Source organism: Ornithorhynchus anatinus, chromosome 18 (genome assembly GCF_004115215.2).
Source record: "Ornithorhynchus anatinus isolate Pmale09 chromosome 18, mOrnAna1.pri.v4, whole genome shotgun sequence".
Classification (NCBI taxonomy): Eukaryota; Metazoa; Chordata; class Mammalia; order Monotremata; family Ornithorhynchidae; genus Ornithorhynchus; species Ornithorhynchus anatinus.
In genome coordinates this window covers 27,657,712-27,674,818 of record NC_041745.1, presented here as the reverse complement: position 1 = coordinate 27,674,818, position 17,107 = coordinate 27,657,712, and the positions used below count along the sequence as shown (strand labels likewise).

Here is a 17,107-nt window from a genome sequence, read left to right as displayed (position 1 = left end):
GGGCAAATTCACTTCAAATGAAAACTCCTTCTTTATGCTATTTGTTTAGCACTTACTAAGCACTAGGGAGAAACAAGATAATCAGGTTGGACACAGTCCCTGTTCCACATGGAGCTCGAAGTCTTAATCTCCATTTTACAAATGAGGTACTGAGGCACAGAGAAGTGAAGTGGCTTGTCCAAGGTCACACAGCAGACAAGGGGTGGACCTGGGATTAGAGCCCAGATCCTTCTATCTCCCAGGCCTGTGCTCTCTCCACTAGGCTACATTGCTTCTCTTTGTCTTTGATTGCAATCTTTGGTTTCCAGTTGAGGTTCCATGAAAAGGGGCATAAAATATAGTGGTTAGGCTTAGCCACTACACAACCCCCCGCATTCCATCTATATATATTATCCTTGCCTTTAACATCAAAAAACAGGTGCGAATCCCCAGCCCTGTGATCGTCTCACAGCTGTTCGGCCTGGACACGTTGCCTCACTCATCCGGTTCTGAGAGTTCGCGTTCAGAGCTGAAAAGGTCCAAAATGGTGGCTTTCTGACCTGATAGATTTCCGAAGCTTAAACCCGCCCACTCCCCATCTGCCCTAAAATTCTCCGCCAAACTCAAGACGGCACCAATGTCAAGAAATATTTAAGGACTCGCTGGGCCCCAGCTCGATCCTAGCTTTGATCCTTCCACAGACCACCCTCTCCTCAGTGTCGGCGGGAGCTGGGCCGGTTTGAGGAGAGCAGGGTCGGGGTCTGGATCCGTGGTGCTAATGCGATGTTTCTGCTCAAAGTCGAAACGGAGCACTCTTGCGATGTCATGATGTCATCTTCCTAATTTAGGCGTCTGAATGAAGGCCCGTGGCATCCCATTCAATGCGCTTCTCAAGCAGGGAAAATGACTGGCTTGGAAAAGGACCAACATGAATCGGGAGGTGCTACTTTTATAGAGGATGGAGCAAACCTTCTCCCTTCCCTTCCTCGAAATTCACTTCAAATTCGAGGCCTTCCTCTGGATTTCCGATCCTCTCAGTCTGCCCAAGGACACAGGTGTCAGTGTTTTCCTTTAATGAAAAGCTCCATCGGGTATTGAAATACCCTGGGAAGATCAATCAATCAATCATATTTATTGAGCACTTACTTTGTGCAGAGCACTGTACTAACCCTTGGGAGAGTACAACATAATAGAGTTGGTTGACGCATTCCCTGTCCGCGGTGAGCTTACAGTCTAGTGTGGGAGACAGACAATAATATAAAGAAATAAATCACAGAAATATACATACATGCCATGGGACTGAGGGAAGTGTAAAGAGTGAAAATTCAAATCAAGGGTGACCCAGATGGGAGTGGGAGAAGAGGAAATGAGAAAGACCAGGCAACTAGTCAATATCTGTAATATATTCATTTATTGATATTAATGTCTGTCTCCCCCTCTAGACTATAAGCTTGTTGCGGTCAAGGAATATATCTGTTTATTGTTATAGTGTACTCTCCCAAGCGCTTAGTACAGTGCTTTGCACACAGTAAACGCTCAATGCATACTACTGAATGAATGAAAGACCAAAACAAGGAATGCCACTGAGCCCTGTTTTCACGCTAGCATTTATCTCTGTGGGAATTTACACCGTTATCCACTATTATCACTATCACCAGCACTAGGAATTCACATGACATTTTATGATTGCAGACATTTTATAATTTTATGATAGGTCTCATAAGAACAATACTGTAAATATTTCTTTCCCCATTTTTTCCAGGAAGGAAATGGAAGCACAGAGCAGAAAAATGCCTTTCCAAGATCACACTTGGGCACCAAACTGATTTGGTGTGAGAGGGATTGTGTCTACCAACTCATACTGCTATATTGTACTTTCTCAAGGGCTCAATACAATGTCCGCACACAGTAAGTGCTCAATAAATATGATTGATATCTGCACTCAGAACCCCTGAATTTCTAGACTCTTGTTTCACCAATTAAGAGTCACTGCTTCTCTACATCACCACCTTAAATCAAAATCCAGGTTCTCCATGCACCTAAAAGTTTGTTGAGTAGTAGAGAATGATTGGCGAAGCAGTGTGGATTAATGGATAGAGCCCGGGCTTGGGAGTCAGAAGGATCTGGCTTCTAATCCTGTGTCCACCCCTTGTCTGCTGTGTGACCTTGGGCAATTCATTTCACTTCTCCGTGTCTCAGTTACCTCATCCGGAAAATGAGGATTAAGACTGTGAACCCCACGTGGTACATGGACTGTGTCCAACCTGATCATCTTGTATCTACCCCAGCACTTAGCACAGTGCCTGGCACATAATAAGCACTTAACAAATACCATTAAAAAAAAAAAGATTAGGTACATTAGCAAATCACAAAGTTCTCTTACTGTGAGTAGAATTAGAAGAGGAATACCCTCCCACCCCAACTTCTGTTTGAAGATTTCCTGGAATGGGCTCATGAACAATAATCTGGGAAGGGAATTATTTTTCTGATTTTTTTTTACAGGGACCCATAAAATAGGCAAGGCTTTCTTTCAGAACCGTACCAAGTCCATACCCCAAGATAAAAATATATTACTTCCTCGCAAATTCTACACCAAATGTCTTTCATTTAGGATGCTAAGAAATGTTAGTCTGGGAATCTTTTTTAAAATTTGCCCTAATTGTTCAGGCATCTAACAAAAAAAAAAAATAGACAGCCGGGACTTCATTGCAAACGCAGTCCCAAAACTGTATCCCTAAGTGGCTTCAGATCAAAAAACGATAAAACTATTTGTACTTAGCATCGGTTACATAGGGTAACAAGCCCATATGTCTTTCTCTCCCATCCTGACCCGCCTCCCCACCACATTACTATCCCTTCACTCTGTAGCAGACAGGGAGATTCCTGAGTGTTCAATGACAATTGAAAAGGAGCATGACCTAGAAGATAGACCACGGGCCTGGGAGACAAAAGGACCTGGATTCTAATCCCCGCTCCACCACGTCTTCCTTGTGATCTCGGGCAAATCACTTCCCTTCTCTGGGCCTCAGTTCCCTCATCTGTAAAATGGGGATTAAGATTGCGAGCCCCATGTGGGACACGGATTGTGTCCGACCAGACTAGCTTGTGTCTACCCGAGATCTTAGTCCACTGCCCTAGTAAGCACTTAACAAATACCATCAAAATGATTCAGCTTGAGCTTTCCGCTCTTCTTCACCGAACAGACTCCAGGGCGACTGAAGACTCAGCAAATCAGTGACAGTAAATCAGAATAGGGTCTGATTAGGTGCCTCGGAGAAAAGCCTTATCAGCAGTGGAGGACAGAGGAATGTCTGCAAGCAAAATGTCTCGCACTAACTGACTGTAAAATGTCTCTGTGTTCAAGGGCTCCATGTGAGACATGAACTGTGTCCAACCTGATTAACTTTGATTTACCCCAGCGCTTAGAACAGTGCCCAGCACATAGTACGGCACTCGACAAATACCATTAAAAAAGAAGAGAACTATGGGATTCCCTCCTTTAGTCACCCTCCCTCAGCCAGACAGCACCATATCCATAACTTATTCATATTAACGTCTAGACTGTGCGCTGGTTGTGGGCAGGGAACCTCTCTACCATCTCTGTTTGGGAAGCAGTATGACACAGTGGATAGAGTATGGGCCTGGGAGTCAGAAGGTCAGGGGTTCTAATCCCAGCTCCGCCACTTGTCCGCTGTGTGACCTCAGGCAAGTCACTTCACTCCTCTAGGCCTCAGTTACCTCATCTCTAAAATGGGGAGTGAGACTGTGAGCCCCATGTGGGACAAGGACTGTGTCCAACCGGATTTGCTATTGTTCTTGTCCGTCCGTCTCCCCCGATTAGAGTGTAAGCCCGTCAAAGTGCAGGGACTGTCTCTATCTGTTACCGATTTGTACATTCCAAGCGCTTAGTACGGTGCTTTGCACATAGTAAGCGCTCAATAAATACTATTGAATGAATGAATGAATTTGCTTGTATCCCCCCCAGAGCTTAGAACAGTACTTGGCACAGAGCAAGTGCTTAACCAGTATCATCATCATCATTATTATTATTATATTGTACTCTCCCAAGCACTTAGTACAGCGCTCTACACATAGTAAGCACTCAACAAATACGACTGATCGACCTATCGTTTTTTCCCTGCTTACTGAGGCCATCTCCGATTGCCCCCGATCTCCCTCCGGGCCAAGGTGACCTGTCACTTACCTGTCGAAGACCACGGCAGAATAAGCCCTCTCGGAGAAGATGAGGTCCGCAGCCCAGAACTCTTTGGTGGCCTTCAACCCCCTGCCTTTGCTTTCGGACGTGAACACCTCGACCTTCTCCATTCTACTTATTGTCATTGCAGAAACCCCGGGGGCCCCAGCAGCACAGGTTTAAATACTGAGCCAAACCTCTTGTCCTGTCTTCTATTTGAGCACCTTCAGCACCCGGAGAGCAATTGATTCTATAAATGGACTCACATCTCCCTCCTCCCCCCACTAGGCTTCCCTCCCCCCCCCCCCCCGCCTGCACGATTTTCCACAGGGCTGGGGGGTGGGGAAAGGGAGGAGGAGAGGAGGAATCTTCTGAGAGTGCTCTTCAGCTTATTAGAGAGCAGAGCTTAAAAGGCAGTAAGGGAGCATGGACCGGTACTGTTTCACGACTTCGGGCCAAAGGCATCTCAAAAGCGTTTCTTAAGGACAAACCGTTTGTATACATTCAACCCAGAGCCCAACTCACGCTCCAACTTCTGTTGAAATAGGGAATGTTTGGTCAGGGGTGTATTTTTAGCCACCAGATGCTTCTGTCTATCAGAAGTCAACAGCTGAACGGTGGTAAGAGGGGAATCGTTTAGGCTGGTATTTGCATCTCTGGGACCTTTGGTCTGTCATGTTTTCCATCGGAACCGGGCCAAGCTCTTTCTTCTTTTTCACTCCCGTTTATCAGGACCCCGAGGCAGCCCACCTCAGCCACCGCAGGTTCTAGAAAACCTGGATCGGACAGCACATCTCGATGCCAGGAGGTTGCTGGAGTGGAAGAATCGAAGGAGCTGACATCTGCTGAAGGAACAGGTGAGAAATGTTAGCTCTTCCCTACAGCGGATCATAAACCCAGCCCGGGCCCAGCCTGACATACAGGAGTGCAATTGCCTGGGTCCAATCTGCAGATGCTTAAAATAAATGGAATGGTGGCTCTGGACCAGGCTGATTTTTTTTTATGGCATTTGTTAAGCACTTACTATGTGTCAAGCACTGTTTTAAGTGCTGGGGTAGGTACAAGATAATCAGGTTGGACACAGTCCATGTCCCACATGGGGCTCACAGTCAATCTCATTTGAAAAATGAGGTAACAGGCACAGAGAAGTGAAGTGAGTTGCCAAGGTCACACTACGGACAACTGGCGGAGACGGGATTAGAACCCAGGTCTTTCTGACTCCCAAGTCCATACTCTCTTCCACTAGGTCATGATTTTCCCCCTTAAACATTCCTCCCCTCTTATCAGCTACCTCAGCACTCTTGGATTTTTCAAGTTATTTCCTATTTCCTTGTGCCCAGAATTTCTTCTCTCACTTTTAACTATGGTGTAGTCATCGACTTAGGTCTAGGAGCTAAAAGAATCATATCTTTTCCTTCTTTTTCCTGTAAACCAGCCTTTCCTTGAAGTTATCCAATCCTTCCCTGTAGTTTTCCAAACTTTCCTGGAAGAGATTCAAACTGCTCTTGAAACTATCGCTCGCTTTGGCCTCACCACTCCTTGGCATCACCACTCCTTGGCATTTAGTACAGTGCTCTGCACCTAGTAAGTGCTCAGTAAATACTACTGATTGGGTTCACAGGGATATGCGAAGGGAATACTCCTGAGGATCCAGAGCAAGTGGAGGGAGTCAGAGGGCCCTTCTGAAGAAATACTGTAAATTCAGAGGACTGCAGAGCATTTCTGCAAAATGGCACATAATGATGTCATCACATAATGTCGAGTACTTGACGTAACGCATGAATGTCTCCAAGCCCTAAGGTCCGGCCTGTATGGGTTCTCTGGGCTTCGTGAAGTTACAGGACAATGAGGAAGACTAAACTACCACTGCCTCAAAGTACTTTCCAATAGTTCTTGGTTTCTTTGAGGTGTCATGGAGAAACCGAGAAAAGCTGCTTCCCGGTGATTCCAAAGATTGTTAAAAGCTGGGCTGGGTTTCAGAGGGGGGTTGTGGATTATCGTTCACTAGATGTGCCTCAAAAGGGGAGCAGTGTGCAGGCCTGGGTTCTAAACCCGGCTCCGCCACGTACCTCCTGGGTGACCTCAGGCAGATCTTAACTTCTCGGTGCCTCAGTCTCCTCTGTAAAATGGGATTCAATACCTGTTGTCCTTCCCACTTAGACTATGAGCCTCAAGTAGGACAGGGACTTGTTCACCTTATCTTCCATCTACTCCAGTAGATACAGTAATACACTACTTGGAACATAGTAAGCACTTAACATGATGATGATTATTATGATTACTATCAAGATAGAACAAGCTGGGTGGCTGTATTTTTTTTTATCAGGATGGTTGGCCAAAAGCAGAGGGACAGATCAGATAATGACCCCTTCCTGCTTCAGCTGGAGGATTTTCTGACTTTTCCATAAAGGGGCAGTAAACCGTGAGCCCATTATGGGCAGGGAATGCGTCTGTTTATTGTTATTTTGTATTCTCCCAAGTGTTGGTACGGTGCTCTGCCACAGTAAGCGCTCAATAAACGTGATCGAATAAAAAATTATTATTTGGGGGAGCAAAACACGGAAGAAACAGGTGGTTGTGGGCCACAGAGAAGTAAAATATCACTCTACGTAGTGACGAATTAGGGCCTCACAGACTCGTGGGGATTCCCTGTTGATTCGAGAGCCACTTGGAGGAGTTCGTGTAGGTGGAATTTAGTTTTCATTCATTCGTTCAATCACATTTAATGAGCGCTTACTGTGTGCCGTAAATGAGATCGTATTTTTCTCTTTTCACCTCCCCACCTCGGCTCCCCAGACGGCTTACACCTGTCAGCTAGGAATTCAAGCCCACTGGGGCTACCGGTAGCCTGATCTCTGTTTCATTCTGATGCAAAGAAGATCCACACGGAGGCAAAGAAACAAGAGAAAGAAATGGTCACTATCAAGTGGTGACGAGAGGCGAGAGGAGGTGATGGATGGGAGCAGATGGGAGAGAGTGAGGGCTTTGAGTCCAGCTGTGGATGGAAAGGTTCTGGGAGTAACATGAAGGGGAAGCTGCGTGGCCAGTTGGTTAAAGCAGCGGTCTGGGAGGCGGAGGGTCCTGGGTTCTAATCCTGGCTCTGCCATTTTTCTGCTGGGGGACCTTAGGCATGTCACTCAACTTCTGTGTGCCTCAGTTACCTCAACTGTGAAATCGGGATGAAGACTGTGAGACCCGTGTGGGATGCCTCACATGGGACAACCTCATTCCCCTGTATCTACCCCAGCGCTCAGAACGGCGCTCTGCACGTAGTAAGCGCTATACAAATACCAACATTATTATTATTATTATATGGGACTGTGTCTAATCCGACTAGCTTCTACCTACCTCGGTTGATAGTACGGAGCCTGGCACATTGTAAGTGCTTAACGAAAGCCATTAAAAAAAGTTCAACATCGCAAAAGCTCACTATTTTCAGAACTAATTTTCAGTATGTTATATACGCGGCACCCCCTGCCGACTGCACAACTTCATCTTCATCTGACTCTTCATCTGACTCTTATCTTCATCAACCTTCATCTGACTCTTTGAGACTGAAGCAGAGAAATGAAAAATAAATTGCGGTATTTGTTAAGCGCTTAGTATGTGCCCAGCACTGTTCTGAGTGCTGGGGGATTCAAGGTGATCACGTTGTCCCACGGGGGCTCACAGTTTTAATCCCCATTTGACAGATGAGGGAACTGAGGCACAGAGAAGTTAAGTGACTCGCCCAAGGTCACAGAACTGACCAGCGGCGGAGCCGGGATTAGAACCAGAGAAGGGACGTGGCTCGGTGGAAAGAGCACGGGCTTGGAAGTCAGAGGTCATGGGTTCAAATCCCGTTTCCGCCACTTGTCAGCCAGTCACTTACCTTCTCTGTACCTCAATTACCTCATCTGTAAAATGGGGATGAAGACTGTGAGCCCCACGTGGGACAACCTGATTACCTTGTATCCCCCTCAGCGCTTAGAACGGTGTTCGGCACATAGTAAGCGTTTAACAAACACCATCATTATTATTATTATTGGGATGTCGCATTCCGGGACTGTGCATGGATCAGACCTGAGCCAGTTTGGGTCCAGCTGCCCATTTCTAACCCACGAAGCATTTCAATTTGCAGAAATGCCACTTCACCTCAGGAGCCACAGGACTTTGGTTGGAAGAAAACATGCCTTGGTCTGATTTCTACCACCCCGTTTCTATCAGTTGCTTCAGTACTCCAGCATTCCACTGTCAGGATGCACCTCTTGAAACTCTTTTTCAATTGGAGCTAAAGAAGGAGCGAGGGACGAAGCGATTGCCCTGCGCCAACAAAAATAAAAAAAGATGAAGATCTAGGTTTAGCACTCCTGTCCCTCTTGAAGCTAAAAGCTGCAGGAGAAACAAAGTCTCTCATTCATTCATTCAATCGTATTTAATAATAATAATAATAATGTTGGTATTTAAGCGCTTACTACGTGCACTGTTCTAAGCGCTCGGGTAGATACAGGGGAATGAGGTTGTCCCACGTGAGGCTCACGGTCTTCATCCCCATTTTACAGATGAGGGAACCGAGGCACAGAGAAGTGACTTGCCCACAGTCACACAGCTGACAAGAGGCAGAGTCGGGATATTTATTGAGCGCTTACTGTGTGAAGAGCACTGTACTAAGCGCTTGGAACGTACAATTCGGCAACAGACAGAGACAATCCCTATCCAACAGCGGGCTCACGGTCTAGAAGGGGGAGACAGACGAGAAAACAAGTAGACAGGCGTCACTGCCATCAAAATAAATAGAACCACAGATAAATGCATATCATTAATAAAATAAATACAGCAATAAATATGCACAAATATATACAAGTGCTGTGGGGAGGGGAAGGGGGTAGAGCAGAGGGAGGGAGTAGGGGCACTGGGGAGGGGACTATAAATCATGGTGGGGAAGAACTGTATCTTCCAATTCTGTGGTACCGTACTCTCCCAAGCGCTTAGTACAGTGTTCTGTACACAGCAAGTGTTCAATAAATACCGTCGATTAATTAAGGAGTACCCTGTCTTTCCATATACTCTACACAAAATATTCTGTATTTAAATAACCACTTCAGGTCTTTCCCAGTTTCCTGATTTAGGGAGTTCTGTTCTGCCTCCTGACAGACCTGGGGAAGAGAACGAGAGAGAGACAGAGAGATTGTGCGTACACCGGACAGAACATTTCATCTGTGGACATGCTAAGTTCTTGGGAGAGGCAATATGATAATAAACAGACACATTCCCTGTCCACAGTGAGCTGATCCTGATGACGCTGCATCATTCCCAGAACTTGGTGCGGTGCCTGGCACATACTAAGTGCTTAGGAAATGCAATTAAAACCCCAAATGGCACAGTATGACGCATCGGGGCTGTGAAGGTGCCAGGCTGCAGGCCAGGTGGAGGGATGAGCAGCAGCATGGCTTAGTGGAAAGAGCAGGGCTTCGGAGTCCGAGGCCGTGGGTTCGAATCCCGGCTCTGCCACTTGGCAGCTGTGTGACTGTGGGCAGGTCACTTCACTTCTCTGAGCCTCAGTGACCTCATCTGGAAAATGGGGATTAAGAAGAAAATGGGGATTAAGACTGTGAGCCCCACGTGGGACAACCTGATGACCCTGTATCTCCCCCAGCGCTTAGAACAGTGCTTTGCACGTAGTAAGCGCTTAACAAATACCAGCATCATCATCAATCCGTGGTGCTTATTGAGCGCTTCCTATGTGTGGAGCGCCGTAGGCCCCTAGAAGCAAAGTGGCATAGCGGGTAGAGGCTGGGCCTGGGAGCCAGAAGGTCATTGGTTCTAATCCTGGCTCCACCACTTGTCTGCTGGGTGACCTTGGGTAAATCACTTCACTTCTCTGTGCCTCAGTGACCTCATCTGTAAAATGGGGATTGAGACCCTGAGCCCCACGTGGGACAGGGACTGAGTCCAACACGACCTGCTTGTATCCCCCCCCCCAGCGCTTAGTACAGTGCGTGGCACCTAGTTAAGCGCTTAACAAATACTATAATCATTATTAATTGCTTGTATCCTCCCCAGCGCTTAGTACAGTGCCTGGCACATAATCACTTAACAAATACAGCAATTATTATTTGCTTGTATGCTCCGCAGCGCTTACTACAGTGCCTGGCACATAGTTAAGCGCTTAACAAATACTACAATTATTATTATTTGCTTGTATCCTCCCCAGAGCTTAGTACAGTGCCTGGCACATAGTTAAATGCTTAACAAATACTGCAATTATTATTTGCTTGTATCCTCCCCGGCGCTTAGTAGAGTGCCTGGCACATGGATAAGCACTTAACAAATACTATAATTATTATTTGCTTGTATCCTCCCCAGCCCTTAGTACAGTGCCTGGCACATAGTTAAGCGCTTAATAAATACTATAATTATTATTTGTTTGCATCCTCCCCAGCGCTTAGTACAGTGCCTGGCACATAGTTAAGCGCTTAACAAATACTACAATCACTTGTTTGCATCCTCCCCAACGCTTAGTACAGTGCCTGACACGTACTTAAGCGCTTAATAAACACTATAATTATTATTATTTGCTTGCATCCTCCCCAGCGCTTAGTGCAGTGCCTGGCACATAGTTAAGCGCTTAATAAACACTATAATTATTATTTGCTTGCATCCTCCCCAGCGCTTAGTACACTGCCTGGCACATAGTTAAGCGCTTAACAGATACTATAATCACTATTATTTGCTTGCATCCTCCCCAACGCTTAGTACAGTGCCTGGCACGTACTTAAGCGCTTAATAAACACTATAAGTATTATTATTTGCTTGCATCCTCCCCAACGCTTAGTACAGTGCCTGGCACATAATTTAGCGCTTAATTACTATAATTATTGTTAGTGGCTGGTATCCTCCCCAGCGCTTAGTACAGTGCGTGGCACATAGTAAGCACTTAACAAAGAGCGTAATTATTATTATTGAAAGCAAACAAAACACAGCCGGAGGCTCCAGCCCCGCTGAGCGCCTCCGCCTCCGCTCTATGACGCAAGCAGATGGATGACGTCAGCGCGAGGAGGCCCCGCCCAGCTCGCTGTAAAAGGGCTCTCCGTGTGACGTCAGCAGGCGGCGGTTTTTTCCCCCCCCCTCCCGCGACGCCGTTGGCGGTGACGTAAGCGCGCAGCGGCTCCGCCCCGCGGGTCGGAACGTCTCTCTCTGTGACGTAAGCGCGCAGCGGCTCGGCGCCGGCCAATAGGAAGAGCGGACGAGCGATGGCAAGGGGCCGGGGATGGCAAGGGAGGGCGGCGGAGGCCTCCTCTTGGCGCAGGCGCAGTGGCGTCGGGGCCTGTAATGGCGGGGAGGGAGCCCCTCAGGGCCTCGCCTTCTTCTTCTCCTCCTCCTCCTCCTCCCCGATGGCGGCGGCGGGGAGGGGAGACGGTAGTAGTAATGTAGCCCCCCGCCCCTGCCTCGAGGAAGGTGAGTGCGGGGCTCAGGGGCCACCTCAGCAGGGCAGGTCCTGGCAGGTCCTGGCAGGCCAAGGGGCCAACTGTCACCACACAGCCTGTGGGTCATCATTATGGTATTTGTTAATTAATAATAACGTTGGTATTTGTTAAGCGCTTACTCTGTGCTGAGCACTGTTCTAAGCGCTGAGGGAGATCCAGGGGCATCAGGTGGTCCCACGTGAGGCTCCCGGTTCATCCCCATTTTACAGATTGGGGAACTGAGGCCCAGAGAATAATGATAACGTTGGTATTTGTTAAGCGCTTACTCTGTGCTGAGCACTGTTCTAAGCGCTGGGGGAGATGCAGGGTCATCAGGTGGTCCCACGTGAGGCTCCCAGTTCATCCCCATTTTACAGATTGGGGAACTGAGGCCCAGAGAATAATGATAACATTGGTATTTGTTAAGCGCTTACTCTGTGCAGAGCACTGTTCTAAGCGCTGAGGGAGATGCAGGGTCATCAGGTTGTCCCACATGAGGCCCACAGGCTTCATCCCCATTTTACAGAGGAGGGAACTGAGGCCCAGAGAAGTGAAGTGACTTGTCCACAGTCACCCAGCTGACAGGGGGCAGAGGTGGTATTCGAACCCATGACCTCTGAGTCCCAAGCCCGGGCTCTTTCCACGGAGCCATGCTGTTAAATGCTTACTATGTGCCAAGCGCTGTTCTAAGCACTGGGGTAGATATAAGGTCATCAGGTTGTCCCACGTGGGGCTCACAGTCTTCACCCCCTTTTTACAGATGAGGGAACTGAGGTGTAGAGAAGTGACTTGCCCCAGGTCACCCAGCCAAGTGGCGGAGCCGGGATTAGAACCCACGTCCACTGACTCCCAAGCCCGGGTTCTTTCCTCTAAGCCACGCTGCTTCTCTACGGACAAGGCAAGGAGCGTAGGGGTTTGGGAGTCAGGGGTCCTGGGTTCCAATCCTGACCCTGCCACTTGTCAGCTGTGTGACTTGGGAGAAGTCTCTTGAGGTCCCTGGGCCTCAGTGCATCTGTAAAATGGGGATAAAGACTGTGAGCCCCACGTGGGACAATCCGATGGCCTCCTATCTCCCCCAGCGTGTAGAACAGTGCTTGGCACCGAACAGTTTAACAAATACCATCATTATTATTATCCACTGTGCCACTCTGCTTCTAGGGCAGATTATTACCTTATTATTATTAGACCTTCAAGGAGGAGAAGGGGATGAAGGAGGGTCAGGGCGGGAATGGGCAGTTGGGGGGCCATGTGGGAGAAGAACTGCCACGAGATTCGGGAGGGGGGGAGAGGGAGAGACAGTGCATAATTTCAGTTCGGGGGGTGGGGGACGACCGGCTCAGCTCCCTGGACCCTGGAAAGGAGGGAGTGTGTCAGGGCGACAAGGAAAACTTTGCCAACTTAATAGTAATGATAATTATGGTTTTGTTAAGCGCTTACTATGTGCCAGGCACTGTTCTAAGCACTGGGGTAGATGCAGGATAATGAGGTTGGACACAGTCCCTGTCCCATGGCTCACAGTCTTAATCCCCATTTTACAGATGAGGGAACTGAGGCATAGAGAAGTAAAGCGACTTGCCCAAGGTCACCCAGCAGATACATGTCGGCCCGGGCTCTATCCACTGTGCCACGCTGCCTTTCCTAACTTGTCGGGCGGGGCGGTGCCCTGCGAGACTAAAATGGGTAAATCCTCAAGAGCAGGTGGAAGTGAACGCACTAGAAAAGCATCCTGGCACTAATCGGTGTGACTTCGCGGTTGCTTTGGGTGGGTGCTCAGTCCATATCGCCCCCCTCAACACACACAAACACCTTCGTACCGTCACAGGTTAACTCGTACATACCGAGCTGCCTTGATTGACCCATGTGGAATGGGATCTCCATGCACCCTCTCCAGTTTTCATGACAAAGCAAGCTTCCTTCCCCCTGGAAACCATCGAGAGAGATGCCTTCCCCTGGAAGTGTTTTGAGGCAGTTTTGAGTCGTCACTGATGTGGATTCCACCACAGGAGATTTGATTGAAATGAATGGCCTTCAGATCCTTCATTTGGACTTGCAGTGTGAAGCATCCTTTTTGAATAGTCTACTGACATAGGCTGCTCCGCTTCTACGGCATGAAGGAACTGTTCAAATGAATCCCAAGAGAGGATGGGGGATGAAATTTCAACTTTAATGAAAACAGGATCAAGGTGGGATTTTTCCGATCCACCTCTCCACCACCATCACTACCGTGAAAAAGAGAATGGTTTCCCCCTGAGTTATGTCTGAGACCAAGTGGTCTGTGTTGTATCCTTTATCACATTCATGTCTTTGAGATGGCAAAGCAAGGAAACTGCAGTACCAAGCTTAATAAACTTTGCCTTAATAGACATGTTAGTAGCATATACAATTTTAAGCCAAAGGCATAAGGCGTAGAGGCCCTTGCCACAGAATCTAGTTATTTTTTTATTAAAGCACCTTTTAAGGAGCACAGGAATAGTGCCATCGTGGCTATGCAGTGTTCTCTTTTGTGTTCAAAGATGACATTGCTCATTTAATTTCCTGTGCCTGCCTTTACTCTTGTCAGCAAAAGAGTAGTTTGAGGTTTTAGATAATAATTGTGTCTCCTCTTTCTGTCATGTGGTGTAGGACCAACCTCTTATAGAAAATTTCATCACTTAGTAAAGATTAATATTCTCAAAGCATTTAATCAGTAATGAAAATTGACAGTCTGTTCTTTATCACATACGTCTACAGTTTCGATGTTCTCTCAATCATGGCACCTCCTTACATGAGCATAGTACCTGAGAAACTTTGAGACAGCATGCATCACAATTCCTAGTTACTGACATTCCCGAAAGCAGTGTGTTGGTTTAATCTGATGCATTATGAGACATCAGCATTGGAAAAGTTACAAAATGGAATGCCACCTAACTGGTCCCTTGCTCTTTGTTTCCAACCTCTTCCAGCCAAATGTGGGCATGGACAAGTAGGTTTCTCTTTCACTTCAAACTAGTGTCCCTTTTAACAAATGAATAATTTCTAATTCTGCTGTCCCAAGTTTCAAAGCACCTTTCAATGGTATGTTTTGAGTAAGGATAAAAATCCCTAACTTGTCCCTAGTTCTGGAGTGGAAAGGAAAAACATATTCCTTGGCAATCTGGCAGGGCATTTGCATTGTGTATTGCTCTTTGGGTGTCCAAGGAATAGAGACATTCATATGTCCATCCCCGACTCCCCAAATCCCGATCGGACCATTATAGCAAAAGTGACTTGAAGTTTTGCTCCTGATCGGTTTTCAACTACTAAGAAAATATCTTTTTCAATCTGCTTGAGCTATAATGGGCCGCTAAACATCTCACTGGTCTTGTGGAGAACAAGAAACAGAGTTCAAGGGGACTAGAACTCATCTGTAAAGGGTCCAATCAGTGGAATTTAGTGAGCGCTCACTGCATGCAGAGCACTGTTCTGAGCGCTTGGGAGAATACTGTATAAGGGAATTGGTAGACAGAATCCCTGCCTCGGGGTGCTTCCAATCTAGTGAGACAGAAATGGAAACTGAAAAGTTATAAATGGGAAAGAAGACATAGAGCTTAAGAACGAGAAAAGAACAATAAAAAACAGAAAGATTGAAGAGATTCACATGAAGAGAAGCAGAGATACAAAGAGCTCATGGTAAGAGTGATCTTGGGAGTTGAGTGGGATGGTTCAGATATTTGTTTCACTGCAAGCAGATAGGTTTCACCCATTAGAACTGCCCAGCCGAACCGATCGATGATGAATTTTGTCATGTGGTTTCCTCCCATTCCCATTTAAAGACAAAAAATTGATTAATAGAATCTTCATTTGACGGGTGAATGAAAGAAAATTCCTGACAATAATTTAGACAGTAGAGCTTCTCAAAATACTCCTGTCTTCACACCGAGTTAGTTAGAAAGGGTGAAGAGATAGGACTGGGTGTAGAATCGAGGCACTCTGATTTCTCATTCCACGCTCAACTCCTAGTCTGCCTTCCAATATAACAAGAATATCTCCACCCAGTCTGTGACCATCCCTGCCTCGGAAGCTGTGGCATACATGCCATGGAGCCTACAAAGGCTCCCACCTTTCTCTCCCTCCAGGCATTGCCAGAGGTTGGGGTGACCTCAGACCCTCGACGCCTCGTGGGGCGAGGAGAAGGTTGAGCGAGATGGGGTGATTCTGCCACCCCCAGATTGCTCCAGTCTTCCTTCTCCTTCATTCCCCCCTCCTTTCCCTCCAGTCTGAAAAACCAGCAAGGGGAGGTCAGAACCACCATACCGGTCTCCTTCAGGGAGACCGGAAAGGTACCTTGAGCAAGGTACCTTAAGATCACTGCAGACTAATGGAAAATCTCTGCTAAAGCTGGAAACTCAAAAATTAGTGTATTGTTGAAAGGGCTGTTTTTTGGTGTAGCTCAACCTTAGGTGACTTGAGTTACACCTTGCCACCGGTAGCATGGCATGGCAAAAACGTGCTGTATTTTCAGCATGCCTCCTGTCAGCTTAGAGCATTTCTTTCTCCCCTCCCTTTAAATAGGAGACGTTTGAGGGCTTGATTTAGTTTCTTAGGGAGTGATACCTCCAGGTGGTTCCCCTAAGACACAACAAACTTTGCAGGCACCCTTGAAACCAAGTGGTTTTCTTTAAGGTACTGCTTCAGAGATTTCTAAGACTCAAAAAGCGAATGCGTATTTTATGTTCAGGGCTGTGGGAGGAAACACTTACAAATCGTCCCCACTTTATACTCTATAGGAATGGTTTTCAGACCATTTATCCATGGTACACTTGAGGCAAAGTTATATTTTCCAAATATATTGCTTCAAGAGCACCTTTACCAGACAACTCATTTCTTTTAATGCCTTTAAAGACAGCAAGCCTATTCTCTAGACTGTAAGCTCATTGTGGGCAAGGAACACCTCCACCGACTCCCTTATATTGTATGCTCCGAAACACATAGTACGGTGCTCTGTACAGAAAGCTCTCAATAAATACCACTGATTGATATTATTTTTCCTAGTACGAGCAGAACATTGGTTGCCCCTGGATAAAATCAGATTTGTAAATATTGAAGAATACTTTTTAAAAACGACTTCAAAATACTGCATGGCAAAATTTGCCTATACCAAGGATTCAGACTACTATTGAATTGACACAAGCTTTGTTTATGGTATTTGTTAAGCGCTCACTATGTTCTAAACACTGTACTAAACCAGCTAATCAGATTTGACACAGTCCAGGTTCCACGTGGGTCTCAGTCTTAATTCCCCAGATAGATGAGGTAACCCAGGCACAGAGAAGAGTATTGACTTGCCCCAGGTCACACAGCAGACAAGTGGCAGAGCCAGGATTAGAACCCAGGTCCTTCTGACTCCCAGGGCCATGCTCTGACCACTAGGTCATGGTGCTTCAAAACTTACGTTAAACCTCTGATCAGGTTGCCCAAAGAAATGTCTTTCACTCTGTAAAGGATACAATTATCCTTCATTATTAAGTCT

At 46.8% G+C, this 17,107-nt stretch overlaps 2 protein-coding genes across 3 annotated transcripts in view; one reads left to right on the top strand and one right to left on the bottom strand.

Annotated features, from left to right (window-relative positions):
* SMYD1 (SET and MYND domain containing 1) overlaps nt 1-4,440 on the bottom strand; it is a 38,405-nt gene extending 33,965 nt beyond the window's left edge. The window contains exon 1 of one of the 2 annotated variants that reach the window (XM_001510437.4): nt 4,184-4,440. In XM_001510437.4, coding sequence (XP_001510487.1) covers nt 4,184-4,320 — 137 coding nt within the window. In that variant the 5' untranslated portion in view covers nt 4,321-4,440. The remainder of the gene's footprint in view (nt 1-4,183) is intronic. The other variant, XM_001510465.5, reaches the window with a different exon arrangement.
* A 6,952-nt stretch (nt 4,441-11,392) lies between these two features.
* The window catches only part of KRCC1 (lysine rich coiled-coil 1), a 29,068-nt gene continuing 23,353 nt past the window's right edge, over nt 11,393-17,107 (top strand). Inside the window, exon 1 of the mRNA XM_029083457.2 lies at nt 11,393-11,611. Within this exon, the coding sequence (XP_028939290.2) occupies nt 11,407-11,611 (205 nt within the window). The 5' untranslated portion in view covers nt 11,393-11,406. The remainder of the gene's footprint in view (nt 11,612-17,107) is intronic.